The 18,278-nt window shown below is 38.3% G+C and overlaps 1 protein-coding gene across 6 annotated transcripts in view; it reads right to left on the reverse strand.

Moving 5' to 3' along the window:
* Nucleotides 1–18,278, reverse strand: part of SLC10A7 (solute carrier family 10 member 7) — a 264,504-nt gene that overhangs the window by 170,210 nt on the left and 76,016 nt on the right. For 5 of the 6 annotated variants that reach the window (XM_063108336.1, XM_063108337.1, XM_063108332.1 and 2 more), the window contains exon 5: nt 5,832–5,870. The exons of the other annotated variant lie outside the window; for it this stretch is intronic. In XM_063108336.1, coding sequence (XP_062964406.1) covers nt 5,832–5,870 — 39 coding nt within the window. The remainder of the gene's footprint in view (nt 1–5,831; nt 5,871–18,278) is intronic. 6 annotated transcript variants of the gene reach the window in all.

Genomic DNA, 18,278 nt, shown 5'->3' on the forward strand with positions numbered 1-18,278 from the left:
TGAGTTTATTTACAAACTAATAGTAGTTTTTCCCATCAGTTTAATTTCAGATACCTTCTATTCATGACAAGATAGTTTTTTATTTTTAGTGTTGATGTGGTTTGGCTTGAAATAAATTTACATTTTAAAAGTAAGTCTTATTTAATTCTAGTCGCATTTAACAAATAATATGCTAACATGGCAAAAGCCATAATGGTGCCTGAATGCTGAAAAACACTGCATTGAAGGCAGCTCCTATCTTCCCTCTTTCTTAAATCTTTGTTACTTATTTTTTCACATATTTATGTTTTATATATTTGCTTCAGTATCTAGAAAAGCGCCTTGAATCTAATGGACTCTGAGTATATGTATGCTATTTTTCTATTTTGTGTCACACTGCTAATTGAACCAATGGTATTTTTTAAAGGGAAAGTAGTCTGTTCTCAGCAATCCAGCTTTTATGATGTTCATTTGCCCAAATTGGTAATCAAATGAAAAGTATAGCAGGCTGATGAGCTCCATTTTGTAAAGGTGGAAACCAGCCTCCATTTATCTGAACATAGTTCGTAAGACAAGTTTTAAAGCTCAGGATGAGCCATTTAAAATCCTGGTTTTATTGAGTCCTTAGCAGTAAAAGGATGAACTTGAAATAGCATCCTATAAGGGAATACTAAATACTGCTTAAAAATTAAGTTTGTTTGTTCTGGCATTTAAGTTTAATGAAAATATAAACCTGTTTTATAAACAAGTCATGAGCTTTTGGGGAAAACCAAGACCCCAAGCGAATAATTTGGGTTGGTTAAGATTTTAAGAAAATTAAGCCAAAAAAATAGTAAATAAATAAATCAACACAGTCTTCAATATAGCACAAAATAAGATACTTAATAACCATAAACTAAATCCTAGACATAGGTGAAAGAAAAACCAAATTAACAGTTGAGTCTTGTCTATTATCACCCTTAAGCCTCTTTGTTAACATTTGAGATTCTTGCTCTAATTTTTAAAAAGCAGTCTCACGCAGCAATCAATGAATAACAAAGTTAATGTGCTTCCTTCTCTGACTGTTCTAAATATTGCTGTGTATTTTTGTACAAGAAAGTAAGAATTGAAGAAGGTGATAAACAAGTTATTAAAACATGGCATTTGTGTTTGGGGTTTCTTTTATTTCAGCAACCAAAATAACATCAGTTAACTATTCAAATCTTTCTACAATGCTAGGTAATAATGGAGGACCAGCAAAAACAAAGAGGGAAGACAGAACAATTGGGTAAGGGAAGAAAAATATGTGCTTGTTAGTTTTTGAGCTTAAGGCAAGGAGTTCCTTTTAACCTTTGACTTGGCATTGAAAGAAAAATTGTTCATCTTAGAATAGCTTCTGCTAGTTCCAGCAATGGGTATTTTAAAAGAGAAGATTTATGTGAAAGAAACCATTTCCTTGACTCTTTAAATGAAGAGATTTAGAAAGAAAGGTCTTTTTTAGATTAGATGTTATACATTCACAATGGTGAGATAACTTTGCTTATAACTTATTGCTTCTGTTTCAGAAACTGTTACATTTATGTTGCCATGGATTGCTCTAATGTTATATAACATACTTATGAGAAACACAATTTGTTATGATCAATTTTGTCACTCACTATGGTTTCCCTTTAAGATCAGGAGTTACCAAAAATAAAATAGGTTAAGAAGTTCAAAAAGAAAAAGTGCTACCTTTTCTTCTGAAACTTTAACCTACAAATCTTAGAGACATGGAAACACTGAATGCAGCCTCCAAACCAAAAATGCTAAAATTCTAACAAATACATTATCTAAATTTAGTTTCAGAAAGTTTTTTTCAACACAACTGAATCTTTGAAAATTAAAGAGCTTTTCAACTGAAATTTTTCAAAACATTGCCAATATTTTTCAAATATATCCTTCTGATGCAGAAGCAATATGTGAGATGTTTGAACTTGAAATATAGTTTTCATAGAAAAAATATAGATATATATATAAATTTTGATAGCATTTTAATTATTTCGTTATTTAGTTAAAACCTCATCAGGAGGAAAATGTCAAATCACCTATTATGCTCCACAATTATTGTAAAACATACAATTTAAGTGAGAGGAGGAAATAATGACATTAACTTCTTAACTTAAAGCAATCCTCTGCGGTATGACTTTAAAATATTCTGTTTGTCTGAAATTTATGTAAATTGAATTAATCTATGATTAGTCATTAACAGCCTAGCTACATTAAAAAACAACAACAACAATTTTTTGTAACAATTAGTTCTTTAAAACACTGTGTTTTAATTAGACCCAGGACATTATTAAACTAGCTATAAATATGTACAGTACTTTATTTGGTGTATCCAGATGCCTAAAAATCAACAAGAATGGCTCAGAGTTCTTTCTTCAAGAATTCTTCTTTAATTAGAAGAAGCCTTTCATTCAAAGTTTTAAGTTAATCTGAAATAAACATCCTTTTCAGATTCTATTATGTTTTACAAAAGGAATGATCACTCATTATCAGAGAATTATCATTGAATCAGTATTATTTTAGAACTTGTAGGGCTTAGTCAAAGATAACCAATTTCTTCATTTTATGAATGTCCATAGTCACACATACACAAATTCACAGCAGAGCTTGGACAAAAGCTCTAGATCTAATTTTTAGCTCAAAGCTATTTCTACCATATCATATAAACATTTTATATAGATTATTCCTTACCACAACTCTATAATTTAGGTGTTATCATTGCCCCATTTTATAAATAGGAAAGGCTATATGGTTAGGCTTGTATTTAATCAAGTAAGGATTAAAACACAGTCTGACTCCAGAAACCATACTACTACCCATAATCCTAAATTTTAAGAATAGGTGGATATTTTTCACTTATAAAGAAAATTTCCAAATAACTATAACACTTATTATATTCGCTTTAAGAATAACAAAATAAAACATAAAGGTTATAATTTGGCATTTCCCTCCCCTAAGATAAGACCTCTTCCCAATCCCACTCAAGCACCAACTTCTCCCTAAAGTCTTCTTGTATCATTCAACTGAGATTAATCTCTTTCTTCAAGTTCTTGATAACTGTTGTTTATTGCTCATATCAGAAAGTGTTCACTGTCTCTTAAAAACCATTCTCCTCTTCTTCCTTAGTAACAAAAATCCAATTTTTAGTTCTTGGCATATTGCCACATTTTCCAACCTCTCCAGTGGCTAGGTGTGATTATATTACTAAGTTCTGCAATAAGATATTGGTGCAAGTATGGTGTTGGAATTCCAGGAATGCTGTTTAAAGAAAGCAGACTTAGCTTTTAGAGAGCTCTTTTATCCTTTCCCACTACTTTACTTTGCTAGCCAAATGTTTTGGCTGGAGGTCCAGCAGCTATTTTGGACCATGAGCCAACCTTGAGGAAGGAATCTGCATGCTGTGGATGTTGGAGGAGAAAGGCAGGAGTCTCAAGCTGCGATGAAACCATAAAGTCACTACACTATACGTGAACAGCTTCCCTCCAGATTTTATATAACAAAGAAATCACCTTTCATCTTCTATAAGTCACTATTATATTTTTTTCTGTTAAATAAGCTGAATCTAATTCTGATATAGTTCATAATCCAGGGTTTGTTGTAATCGTGGTGAAGAGAGGGGGAAAAAAAAGAAATGGAATTATTTCTCTTATAAAACTGGAGCAAAACATGCCCAATCATAATTTTCATTCTCAAGCACCCTGTGGTAATTTTCAACTTTGGGAAAGAAAAAGGAGGGAAAGGAAGAGGAGGGGAAAAATGGAAAAAGACACTTCTTCCTCTCTGCAATTGCTCATGTCATTTCCTCTTCTCTCTTTTCTACTAGCTAGTCTTACCCATAACTTCAAGGCCGAGCTCAGAGAAATCGCTTCTGTCAGAACTTGATTCAGCGTGCATATTGCCTGTGCCATTTATTTGACTATCATGTATCTCTAGTAATATCTTTTGTTCAGCTTGTTGACTTTTACATTGAATTTCTTTTCCATGTGTCATCTCCACACATACTGGGGACCCACCTCACATTTCTTTGCATCCTCCACAGCTACTAGAAAACTACTTCTGTGTGGTAGGAGCTCAATAAATACTTTTGATTGATTAGCTGAATTAATGTAAGAAAAAAGTGAAGAAAGGAAAAAGAGCAAGACAAAGGAGCAAGAATGCACAACTTCTTAGAAGTGATGGAACATATTAAAAACCCTAAAGAACCTCTAGAACAAGTTTTACTTCACAGGACCTTATCAAACAATTGTGCCTGATAGAACAAATATATATTCACATAGTCAGTGCAAAGCTCCAACTGATTAGTAAGCTTGTTCTCCAACAAAGGGACAGTGTATAGGATTTTGCAACAGTTACTCAAATAATTGCTTCAACTTAATTTTCTCAAGTAACCTAGATGTTTTAAAGAGTAAGAGACCCAACTTAGACAGCTATGTTTTTGATAGCAGATGTCTATAATTCCAAACCATATACAAAAATTGGATTCCAGCAAAATAATATTCTGTCAAACAATTGTGACAACACATAGAATAATACTTGGACCCATGAAATAATGACTTAAAATACTACTGAGTCTAAGCTAAGTAGTCCAACAGATCATTTTTGTTAAATAGACCTTATTATCTCTCTTCTAAAACCAAATAACAATATACAGCATCATGAAAAACATTATTGCCTCTTTAAAAATAGGATATACTCTAAGGAATTGGTAAAGGGACACAAAAATCAACTACATTATATATTGGATGAAGTAAAATAATTAATTAATTTTTAAAAAAGGATATACTCTAAACACTTATTTTGTTGAAGCTACATCATTAAAAGCTATGTAGCACTATGCAGAATTAACATTATGTAATAATATGTTTAAAAGCTTTAACTACATTTAAATACACACAATAATAAATGACATAAAGAGCATTTTAAACACAGGTAATTGATATTTTACCTCGACTCATGAACCAGTTTTACTCCACTGGGTTTTATTCTCAATTATTTGTAAATCACTGTATTACATATTTGCTAATGAGTTATATACCTAAAAATATAATATTCTAACTTATTCTTAAAAATTTATCTAAGTTTTAGAATATAAATAAAAATATTAAATTAGCAGGACATTTAGTTTCTTTCTCTTTCTTTCATAACACAAATTAAGTCTTTATTATATCATCTATTTAAAAATAATGATTAAAATGCTAAAATAACATCCTTGTAATTATATTGGTTCTAGTTATAAAAGTTGAACTACTTTTGAATCTTTTTACATATCATTTATAGTTCAAATCTCTAAAAAATATCACAGTTTCTTGCAAATTACTCAGTAATTAACTCATTAATGAGTTAATCCTCATTTCAAATTTTTTTTCACATAGATTTCTCAGAAGTATCCAGGACAGTAGCTTCTTTGACGGTGAAATGTACAATATAAATGACATGTCAACAAGTAAATTAGCATTTCCTTTCTGACTAGCTGGGTCACATTTCCTTTTCAAAATCCTTGGTCCCATGACACAAAATAATAATAATCTAAAAGACCTCATTAAATGATCAATATATTGACATAACCTCTATAAGGAAACACATAGTGCTTAATTGATTCCTTGAATCCATTAAATGGAATATTAAACCCAAGCCTCCAAAATATATAAGACAACATTTCCTCTATTAATTAATTAATTTTCCTTAGGGTATGGATAATGGCACATGAAAAGATTCAAAAACTTTTTATTTACCAAAGAGTAAAAGAAGTCCAGCTTTCACTAAATCTTTCATACCAAATAACACCACAGCAAAAGTTATAATAGATAAATTAAATCATGTTTACTTACCAAAAAACTTCCAAAGGCTGAATTAAATATCGCAGCTGCCTACAGAGAAAATAAATGGGGTGAAAAAACTCACTGAAAGTAAATAGAAATAGGAAAAGCAAAGATTATCATTCTACCGTCTCGCACTATTCAAAACCTTAAAATACTGACTCTATAAAGCAAAGTTAGCCACTACTTACAAAAATTGCCAGTGGCCTGTAGTTTACTAAGACAGATGAGCTGCAGCTTAAGAATTCATAAATAATAGGTGTCAAAAGCAGGCAGAAAAGGCTTGCCATGAAATGCCTGGAACCTATATCATAGTACCAAAAGAATCATCACCAATAGTAAAGCAAAACCTTGTTGTTATTGATTTTGCTACTAGACTTTAAACAATCAGAGGCTGACATTCATTTAAAAAATTCATATTACTGGGAGAAGGAAAAACATAATTATAAGGCAAACATTAATTGCTCCCCATCAGTGAGCATAAGTCCTGTTAACTACAACCACGAGGTGAGATCTGTTGTCCCCATACAACACACATTAGAAATATGAAAAATGCTGTTAAAACAAGAAGAAATATTTGACTTTGTGCTTACCTAAATATCCATGGAATACATAGATGTAATATAGCTCTTAACTTTAAATCAATCACTATATTCCATAAAGCTATACCAGAGTCCCGAAAGCTTCTCATATAACCCCAAAAAGAGAAAAACTTGTATAACATCCAATTTGATGAAAGAAAATAAAAGAGAGGAAAAAATAATAAAAGGTAAAAGGAGGGGTAGAGAAAACCTATTTACATCTCTTACAGATCCAGAGCAGAATTAAATTAATCATCATGGACATTAGCAGCCAAACTATAGTAAAAAGAGAATGTCAGTTTAGTAAGTTTGAATAAAGTCCAAAGCCAGGCTAAGAGCTACAGCTGAAAATGCCTTCTGCTCTGGAAGAGGATGCAATGAGAGTGAATGGGTAATGAGATCCTTGGCTCCAGAGAGCTTAGCTCTCCTATTCCAGTTCATAATTAATTCAAAGCTTTGATAATTTCATTAGATGTCTCTCCTTTGCTGGCCCTATCAATAAAAGATGGCACTGGACCACAGCTCCTCTGTGGCATAAACATAAGCACAGGCACAGACAAGGGAAACCTTTGCTTCCTGACAGGGACAATGGCATATGGTGTTCCGTGTTGTACAGGGAGCAGTGAAAAAAAAAAAAAAAAAGATTCAGCTAAATAAAACATTACAGGTAACAACTGTAAACTATAGCAACATACTTAACACATTTTCCTGGGATTCCATTATGAATGATTCCAGGAAAAAGTTTTATGTATGGAGCAAAATAAGTAAAAAGGTATAAATAAATGAGTTGTGGTGAAATTAACAAGGAATTGCCTTTCTTTCTACAAAAATGCACCTTCCCCACAAACAATGTTTACATCTAGACACTATTTTGTGCTTAAAATGGCTTTCTCTCTCTTTTTAGCAAAGGAATGAGGTCCTCCCCATTGAGCACGTCTCTTCCAAATTAATTTCTTTCCAGTGCCTTTCACTGATTTATATTAGATAACTAGTGGTTTTGCCTACCATTTAAGGAATCATGGAATCACTAGATGTAAAAAGACTTAGAGGTCAAAGTAAAATTGGAACTAACTACTGCTCACATCAGATCAAACTGCCATACTCCCACTCCCTCTGGTTCCCTTTTTTTAACCCAAACACAGCAATAAATTTTATGTGAACTGGCTGTGTTTCTGCGGCTTATAAAATGACAGTGATGGCAGTGATGGGATATCTTAGGTACCCCAAAATGCTGTAGGCCAACTCATTCTTACTTGTTTTCTTACAGTGGTGATGGATTTGAACTCACTCAGCTACACCATCATTCCGTGCAGTGAGCTCTGGCAATCTTTTGTGAAATGCTTGATTAAGGTTCTGGATATGCTGAAGACCAGGTGAAATCACTGAACCATGGATCTTGGGCTCAATAGCAACAGATAACTAAGCACAATTGTGCAGCTGCAGCATATGAAAGGATTATGATTTCCAGAGTTCCAAAGAGTAAGAATTAGCGTATAAAAGACACGCATGCCTTCCAACATAAGGAGGAATTCACTCCTTAGCATGATGTAATAGGCCCTCCACGTACAGGTCTCTGTCCAACCCATTCTCTGCCTCAAATATTAGATTCTGACAGCATTAAACTATTTGCAGTTCGCCAAACTCATAATGTTATTTCTTACCTCTTTGGTTCCCTGTCCTGAAATGCCCTTCTCCCCTCTTCTGCCCGGGGAACTTTCATTTATCTTAGTGAATCAGTTTGGGCATTGTCCTAAGAAGTTTCCAACCACCTCAATATCTATGCTAAACATATTTATGTAAGTATATCATAAGAGGAAGGTTCAGGCATTTTAAAGCAAGTAAAACACAATGTTGTGAAAGAGATTCTTATATTGGATGGGAGATTGAAATCCAGATCTCCTATCATCCACATACACATCCACACTTATAGGTGGAGTCATGTCTCTACTTCTGCTGCCAGAACATCCTGAGCCTATATCTGTCATAGCACTTGTCATACTGTATTGAAATGATCTATTTACATGCCTCCCTGCCCCACCACAGTCCAAGGTCTTCTAAGGATGGAATCTAATGACACTCATCCTAAGCACCGAATTGCTGAAATAAGTAGGATTCCCTGAAATGCCCAAGACTACCTCTCCTACTATGTTATCCTATGTGCTTGGCAGAATCCAAAGACAGGTGGCCGACAAAGAAGACTGGATCTGACACCTAGTACCACAACCAAGCAATAGCTATGACAGGAGATCTAGACTCTTATGATATACTTTCATACATACGTTTAGCATAATGTTTTAAGACTTACCACTGGTATACAGCAACAGAGCTAGTTAAGTAAAATCTAGAATTAATAAGGAATACTTTGCAATCATTAAAAGAGGATGATCTGCATGCGCTGATATGAATAAAAGCAAGATATCTGAAGTGAAAAAGCAAATTTCAAAAGCGTGTATGATTCCTATTGTGTAAACATGTGTACACACACACACAAATATAAAAACATACCACTTTTTCTAAAAGGAATCCCCCCCCAAATAAAATAAAATAACTTCCTAACTATGGTTAAATTTGTTGACAGGGATTGGATAGGAGTCATTTATTTTTCATTTTGTTCTATTTGTCCTGTTGGTGTTTTAATTTTTTCTAACATTTTACCTTTTTACATTTTAATAAAAATTATCAGGGAAGTGAGATGTTAGTCCATTTATTATTTGGTTTTTGAACTCCTTTGTGTTAAAAATATAATAAATAATTTAAAATAAAATTAAGATTTCAATGCCTACTTTGCATGTTAGTGATATTTCTTGCTGGTTGCTCACAAGCTGGAGGTTGTGTGTCCTTTCAATCACACATCATTGTGCTGGGGGTGTAAGAAGCCACAGGATGAAGAGAGGGCATCTTCTGGGATTACAGCATGTGAATATTTGGTTTTGAAAATAAACAAAGAACCCACTATTATTTTTATATTCAAACAAACATGGCTACAGAAAATACAGACTTCATGAACTGATATCAAACATGAGCCACCAAATATCATTTTTTCCAAAGGTAGGAGCCTTTGGGTTATATCATCAGACTCTCATGGGATATAAGATTCCTTTTCTCTGCCTTCTGGAAGCCATACCTAGGATAGTCCACTGACTTTAAAATATAGCACTTTATTTGTTATTATTTCCTTTGCTAGTAACAATTTCCAAAATCAATCCCCCTCTAGAATGCTCCATTACAACAAGAATTTTGTCTAATTTATTCAAGGATGTGCATAGAACAGCACTTGGCTCATAGCAGACCTTCAATAAATATTATTAAATGAATGAATGAATGAACGAATACTTCTTGTGCTTACTGAATGTCTGCATAGTAATGTTTTCATTATTAACTTATAAATCCCATGTGCAAAGTATGAATCTTGGAGTAATCACATTTAATGAATAATTAGATCAATGCTAACTGAAACAAGTTCATATTGAGTTGTTTTTTTAATACTGAGTAGATTGGCTTCCTTTATATTACACATTTTTAGAAAATATATTGCTTTTGGTATGAATCTAATTTTACCCAGTGTAAGGTATTTCACTAATGTTTCATTATATATTGTACAGCATGTCTTTATTAAATTATTTTTGGCAATTGAGCAAGTTCAGTAATGAATTAATTTCTTCATAACCTACTTGGAATTATTTAGAATAAAAAGGTGACTTTCAAAAAAAGCCATTGAAAATAACGGGAACAAAGAGTTCCCTAACTCATAAAAGCAAGATTTTCCATTGCTGAATGGCTCTAAACATTATAAAGTTCTACCTAAAACCTACAACTTCCCATAACTGCTGCACACTGACCATGTTCCATGTTCTGGAGTTACATAAATACATCTAGTCCCTTTTTAAAATTCATTTCAAATATATGAAAACTGCTGGGTCCTGCCCAAGTCTTTGCTTATGACATTAAATCAAAAATGTTCATAATGCTAGTTCAACACTTCTCTTTTTCCTGCCCTGACGAGTCTACTAAAAAAAAAAAATAATAAAATTCATCATTTATATTGAATATGACTGATTTATTGGAAGTTAATTTATGAAATTTTCGGCTTTTGCTGTTGAACACCCTGGTTCCCAAAGTACACAAAAATGCTTAAAAAGTTAAAATGGGACATGTATGGTTGTCTCAGAATTTTTAATAATATTCCAAACTAAGAAGATGTGTGGCAAGTATTCTGCTATTCAATAGTAAGATAACAGATACCTCAGTACTTATAAAAAGACACCAGAACTGGGTCAGGGACAACTTCACATGCAGGCTGTACAGGTGAAAACTAGAAATTCCAGAGGAAATTGATAAGAGGAAATTCCCAGGAGGAGTGAGTCTTTTGACTTTCCCCCTCTAGGGGAGAAAGCTGATCTGTTCACCACACCTCCCAAGTTGGAGATGGGGGTGATATCTACAACAGTGGAGATAGGAGAAATTGCGAAGAAGTAATAATGGCATTGCTGTCCCATGCTGGATGTTTAATGAAGGGACGAATTCTATACTGGGCTGCCACAGGAACTGTCGAGCTTTAAAAACTAACGCCACCTTAAGTGACATTACAAGCGGCACCATTATGGGCCCACAAGGACGTATTAATGCGGCAGCCTAGGAGGCAGCCTAGGACGGCGCCGGGAGGAAGTAGGGTGGGGGTGTCTGCGGGAACCTTGCCTTAGCCCTTATTGGCCAAATACGCGCTTCTGCACTCGTGGTTGCAATAGCTAGGCATTGAGACAGGATGCATGCTCTCTTGACCTTTAGGCTGATAAGATTCTATCTGCTCGACAGAACCCCCGCCGGGTCTGAGTGTCCTTTAACCGGGCTATTTTTGTGGCCGGCGGTGTGCTCACCTCTCTTCCTGGCTCTCTTCCCCCGTCTCCTTCCAAAGGGGACAGGAGGGAAAGAGGAATCTGGGCCATTCGCTCGCCCACCAAAAGGAACGAGGCTAGGGCTGTTCGGGTCGGCCAGTGGCGGACCGACAGAGTGGTGCCCCGTGTGAGGAGTTTCTTAAAACTCGTGGGTGAAAGGCGAGCAAGTGAGACCCCCGGCTGCTCGGTCCTGAAAGAAGGTCGACAAAGGGTGATCAACCAGTGGAGTGGCCCCCGCAACCGCGGTAGTCGCTGTAAAGTAATCCGCCTGCGTGTCAGGGTGAGTACCGTAACAGGGGGAAGTCCCTGCACTTCTCTGCCCTGTTGCTCCCTTTGTCCCTTCCCCATGGGGCAACATGGGAGGTGTGTGTGGAAAGAGTGACGAGACAGCCTGCAAGGCTCTAAAGTACATGTTAAAAAGCAGAGGCCTAGAAATATCTGACTCCACGGCCACCAATGCCTGGCGTCATGTGGTGAAGGTTGCCCCTTGGGCACCTTCGTCCAGCTTGTTGTCCTATGAGACTTGGGACCCGGTTCAGACCCTGGCCAGAAAGAATGAGATTAGTCACGGGCTAGACCCCCCCTTAGGGTTCTACCCAACCATCTCTGCCCTAAAGCTTTGCTTCCGTCCCCGAGCATCAGGAAGGGGCAGAAAGGGATTAGGCGCAGTTCGATGAGGAGAGAAAAAAGGAAACAAAGCTGCCAATGCAAGGCCCTGAGCAAAGTTTAGCCGAAGGAGAGAAAGCGGCACCTGAAGAAGTGGAGGAGGCTAGTCCACCTTTAAAAACATCCCCGGCAGAGCCGCAGGTTTTTCCTGTCATGGCTTGCTGGGAACCCCCAGCCATCCGCAGCCCGTGGGGGGAAGCGGACCCTCAGGCCTATCCGGTCAACGTTGTAAAAGAACTAAAAAAGGCTGTTGCTGAGGCCAGGACTTTATCCTCAGCCTTGCAGGCTCAGACACAAAACTTAACCGAAGGCTTCAAGGCATTTACCACCCTGATCCCCTCAGGAAACAATACTTCCCCACCCTTCAAGGGACAATGTTTTGGTTGCGGAAGACAAGGTCATTTTAAAAGCCAATGTCCCAAGGCTAAAGGCAAAAAACCCCCGTTTAAAATTCTGGGCACACTTTTAACTTTAGAAAAGGCTAGCCCATTAAAGCCTCAGCTAACCATCTCCAACTCGTATACTCTCCCTCAATTACAAAAGCTTCTAGGAGAAATAAATTGGCTACGTTCATGGATCCCCCTTTCCATCAGCCAGCTCATTCCCGTTTGCCCTGTTGCACGCCTCTGACCCCAGCACCCCCTTCATGCTCCCGCCTGAGTGCCGACAGCTTTTTAAAGTCAGTCCAAGATCTCCTAAACAGTGCCCAGTTGAAACGCTATGACCCTGAGTCCCCTATAGAGTTACGGCTCATAGCCACTAACACCACATACATGGCTGCCCTAACCCAAAGGGGGAAGCCACTCCAATGGGTACACTTATCCCTAGGAGGGGCCCCCCGGGTGTACACCACTCTGAACCAAGCCACTGACCTAATAATGAAAGGAAGGGAATGCTTACTAAGATGTTTCGCAAAGTAACCACAGAAAATTGTCGTCCCCTTCTGCTTGGCAGATTTTACATGGTTAGCTCAATATCAAAACCGGCTGGCACTGGCTCTGGAAGGCTATCTCGGGGTTGTTGATTGCCACTATGGCAACAATAAATGGGTCTCTGCCTTCAAAGAGCTGTCATGGACTAACCCACAGCTTTTTGTCGCCAAACCCCTGGTAGACGCCTACAATGTCTTCACGGACAGTGGCAAATCAGGGGCTGCTGTAATTATTTACAAACCCCCACGCACCACATCACCAGCGGCCCCCGCTACTCATTTTCACCCCTGTGATGGGTCGGCACAATACAAAGAGCTGCTCGCTATACTCCTTGCCCTGCAAAAGGTGCCAGACCCCATTAACCTTTTTACAGACAGCTTATATGCGGCCAATCTTCTCCCTGGGCTTCCGGGAGCCCACATTCGCTTAGATTGTAATCCCATCTCCTCCCTTATGATACAAGTAAGGAGTACCTTACAAGGCCGCAATAACCCTATTTTTGTTCAACACCTTCGGGGTCATCAAGAGATGCCAGGATTTCTAGCCACTGGAAATGCCCAGGCAGACACTCTTGCCTCTCAGGTGCCTAAAATATATACAATAGATAGTGCCAGCCAACTGCACACTTTAACTCATGTAAACTGGCGAGGCCTACATGCCAGGTTTCCAAATATACGTATTTCACAGCTAAAAAGGATTGTACACACATGCAAGTCATGCCTTCCTTATCTGCAAGTACCCCCCTTACAACCACCAGGGGTCAATCCTAGGGGACTCAAGCCTAATGTGCTGTGGCAAACTGATGTAACTCACTTCCCGCCTTTTGGGAAACTCAAATATGTTTTTGTGTCCGTTGACACCTATTCACACACGTGTTGGGCCACAGCACACGCAGATGAAGCTGCCAAGCATGCAAAAAATCACCTGCTGCAGTGTTTTGCCACCTTAGGGCTGCCAGCACAAATTAAAACAGATAATGGGCCTTATTTTTCTAGCAAAGCCTTACAAGAATTCTTAATACAATGGAACATTAAACATACTACAGGAATTCCCTATAACCCCCAAGGACAAGCCATTGTTGAACGGCATCACCAATGCCTAAAAAATCAATTATTAAAACAAAAAGAGGTAGTCACCAGTCCTCATCAGCAGTTGGGACAGGCACTCCTAACTTTAAAATCCTAAATTTTTCCAAAAATGAACCCCTGTCTGCCTTCCAGAAACACTGGTCAGCTCAACCACCGCGCCCGGAAGTCCAAGTGTGGTGGAAAGACCCCTTAACAGGCCAGTGGAGGGGCCCTGACCCGTTGCTAACTATGGGTTGAGGGTTTGGTTGTGTCTTCCCCCTCAGTGAGTCAACCCCTATATGGGTCCCAGCCAAAAATCTTAAGTTCTTGCCAGACACCCAGGGTACTGAGGACCCTGAGGAGTTTATTGTTTGTATGTTTCAGACTGCATTATGAACCCTTTGTGGATGCTCCAAGTGGCCACCCTCCTCGGGTCAACAAGGACAAGGGCCTCTACCACCGGGGAAGGTCCACAGGAGCCAGTCAACCAAACCTGGGAGGTCATACAAGCCGCTTGGAGGTGTCTGTATCACATTTAAAAAAATCACTAACATCACTTTTTGAAGCTGTTTTACAGAATCAACGTGGACTAGACCTGTTGTTCTTACAGCAAGGAGGATTATGCGCTGCCCTCAAAGAAGAGTGCTGCTTCTATGCCCACCACTCTGGAGTGGTCAAAGATTCCCTAGCTAAGCTTAGAGAAAGATTAGAAAAGCAAAAAAAAAAAAAAAAAAAAAAAAGAGCAAGAAGCCAATAGTAATTGGTTCCAAGGCTGGCTATCAGGTTCCCCGTGGCTCACCACCCTGCTGTCCTCCCTGGCAGGCCCCCTCATCTTGGGGCCTTACGCCATTTGCCAGGTTATGTCCCTTATAAGGCGCAACACCACTTATCTCGTAATGCTCACCCAGGTGGTAGACGAAGTGGCCCATAATGAAACCCTGACAGCCCTTGGGTCAATATGGCCCTTTAAAAAATCAACGCCAGTCTGTAAGGCTCCACCCCACTCCCGCTTGGCTGGATAGTCAATGAGGGGTAAGATTTCCAGAGGGAAACAACCTAAGACAGGCACAGCCACCAGAGGGAATGGAGGCGAGGCTGGGAAGGTTAGCCGCCTCCAGCTGCCTTATTAAAACAAAAAGGGGGAATATGTCGGGCTTTAAAAACTCACGCCACCTTAAGTGACATTACAAGCGGCACCATTATGGGCCCACAAGGGCGTATTAATGTGGCAGCCTAGGACAGCGCCGGGAGGAAGTAGGGTGGGGGTGTCTGCGGGAACCTTGCCTTAGCCCTTATTGGCCAAATACGCGCTTCTGCACTCGTGGTTGCAATAGCTAGGCATTGAGACAGGATGCATGCTCTCTTGACCTTTAGGCTGATAAGATTATGTAAAAAACCTCCCTTTCCCATTTGCCTTTAAAAGCAAGTGCTTGTGTGGTAATAAATGGAACCGCTGGACAGAACCCCCGCCTCGTCTGAGTGTCCTTTAACTGGGCTGTTTTTGGGGCCAGCGGTGTGCTCACCTCTCTTCGCAGCTCTCTTCCCCTGTCTCCTTCCAAAGGGGACAGGAGGGAAAGAGGAATCCCGGGCCGTTCGCTCGCTCACCAAAAGGAACGAGGCTAGGGCTGTTTGAGTCGGCCTGCGGCGGACCCAACAAGGAACAAAGGGTGCACTCTGTTAAAGTTCTTGGAAACATCTGGTACATTCTCTAGAATTGGGGTGGCAGGGATCAGAAAGGTATATAAATGAACCAGAGACAGGTACTTGCTTCCTAACTAGAGAGCAAGGTGGGAGGCTGCCTAGAACAGACCACAAAGGGAGGGGCAAGCAGAAAGAGCAAGGAGTTGCACAAAGTATACTTTAGTTTTGCAATGGGGCAAGGTTCTGTCAATTTCAGAAGAGCCAAGAAGATGCCTCCAAAGATTGCATTTAAACTTGATTCATTTTGAGAGACCACACCCAAGAAGAGACTCCAGCAATGAGGCTAAAGGGATATGAATAGGAGCAGGGGCTAGAGGTATACTCTGAAGAACCCCCTCCCCTAATCTGTCTAGCAAAAAGAGATAGCAGGTGGACACCTGCTATGACAGAGGGCATTGAAGGCCATATTACAACAGTACCAGTAAGATAAGACTCTGTCCCACTGCCTCACTTGTCCTACCACCCCTCTCCTTCCCCCCATGGCTCTGAAAAGGCCTGAAGTAGAAACAATGAGAAAGTAAAAAAATAGTGAAACAGACCATGTCCTCTTCCCCACTGGTCCTATTTTAAAATTTTTATCATATGTGTGTGTATTTATTAATTAAAAAGTATAATTTTCTATGTTTTAAAAACACTGGTTGGCTCTAGGTTGAGAGAAAAGGTAATTTGAAGTTTAAGCTAGACTGCCATAGATGATTTATTATCTAAAAGTTAATCCTAATTACTGACTATTAAACTATTTTTGTAACCAAAAGTGACCAGACCATGAGATCTGACAGAGGCACTGTCAAAAAAATGGTAGGGGTGGAGAACAGGAGTACTTGAGAAGGCATTTCAGGTTTATAATCCTTAAATTTATGCCATTCAACAAATAACACAACATTTTAAATACACAGCTGATGATCATATGGTTTTTGTCTTTGATTTTGACATTCATTCATGATAAAGACTCTCTATAAATTAGGTATAGAAGGAAAGTATCTCAACACAATTAAAGCCATATATGACAAACCCACTGCCAATATCATCCTGAATGGGGAAAAGTTGAAAGCTTTTCCCATAGAACAGGAACAAGACAAGGGTGTCTACTCTCATCACTCCTATTCAACATAGTGTTGGAAATACTAGCCAGAGCAATCAGGGAAGAGAAGGAAATAAAGGGCATCCATATTGCAAAAGATGAAGTCAAACTGTCCCTGTCTGCAGATGACATGATCCTATATAGAGATCATCCTAAAGACTACAAGAAAACTCTTAGAGTTGATAAATGATTTCAGCAAAGTTGCAGGATACAACACTAACATGAAAAACCAGTAGCACTTTTATATTCCAACAATGAACTAGCAGAAAAAGAAATCAAGAAAGCTAGTCCATTTACAATAGTCACCAAAAAATAAAATATCTAGGAATAAAGTTAAACAAGGATGTGAAAGATCTCTATGATGAGACCTACAAATCACTGTTGAGAGAAATTAAAGAGGACACAAGAAAATGGAAAGATATCCCATGGTCTTGGATTGGAAGAATTAACATTGTGAAAATGTCCATTCTACTCAAAGTGATCTATAGATCCAATGCAATCCCTATCAAAATTCAAATGACATTTTTCTCAGAAATGGAAAAAACAATTCTAACATTCATGTGGAATAAAAAAAGACCATGAATAGCCAAGGCAATCCTGAGCAAAAAAATAAATAAATAAATAAATAAAGCCAGAGACATAACACCACCTGACTTTAAACTATATTACAAAGCTGTAGTAACCAAAACAGAATAGTGCTGGTATAAAAACAGAGACATGGACCAATGAAACAGAATAGAGAATCCAGAAATCAACCCATACACCTACAGCCATCTGATCTTTGACAAAAGCACCAATACATACTGGGGAAGAGACTGCTTCTTTGGTAAATGGTGCTGAAAAAAACTGGACATCCATATGCAGAAGAATGAGACTAGACCCATACCTCTTGCCATATACCAAAATCAACTCAAAATGGATTAAAGAGTTACATATACATCCTGAAACTATAAAACTCTTTAAAGAAAGTGTAGGGGAAACACTCCAGGAAGCAGGATTGGGCATAGACTTTATGACTACAATCACCAAAGCACAGGCAACCAAAGCAAAAATAAACAAATGGTATTATATTAAACTAAAAAGCTTCTGCACAGCAAAAGAAACAACAGAGTGAAAAGACAACCAACAGAGTGGGAGAAAATATTTGCAAAGTATACATCTGACAGAGGATTAATGTTCAGAATATACAAGGAACTCAAACAGCTTAACAGCAAAATAAAAACAAATAACCCAGTTAAAAAACAGGCAAAGGAGTTGAATAGGCATTTCTCAGAAGAAGACATACAGATGGCCAACAGACACATGAAAAAATGCCCGGCATCACTCAGCATTCGGGAAATGCAAATCAAATCACTTTCAGATATCATCTCACTCCAGTTAGACTGGCTAATACCCAAAAGACTGAGAATGAGAAATGCTGGCAAGGATGCGGAGAAAAAGGAACCCTCCTACACTGATGTTGGGACTGCAAAACGGTGCAGCCTTTATGGAAAATGGTATGGAGGTTCCTCAAGCAATTACAGATAGATCTACCATATG

The sequence above is a fragment of the Cynocephalus volans genome, chromosome 9 (genome assembly GCF_027409185.1).
Source record: "Cynocephalus volans isolate mCynVol1 chromosome 9, mCynVol1.pri, whole genome shotgun sequence".
In the NCBI taxonomy this organism is placed as follows: Eukaryota; Metazoa; Chordata; class Mammalia; order Dermoptera; family Cynocephalidae; genus Cynocephalus; species Cynocephalus volans.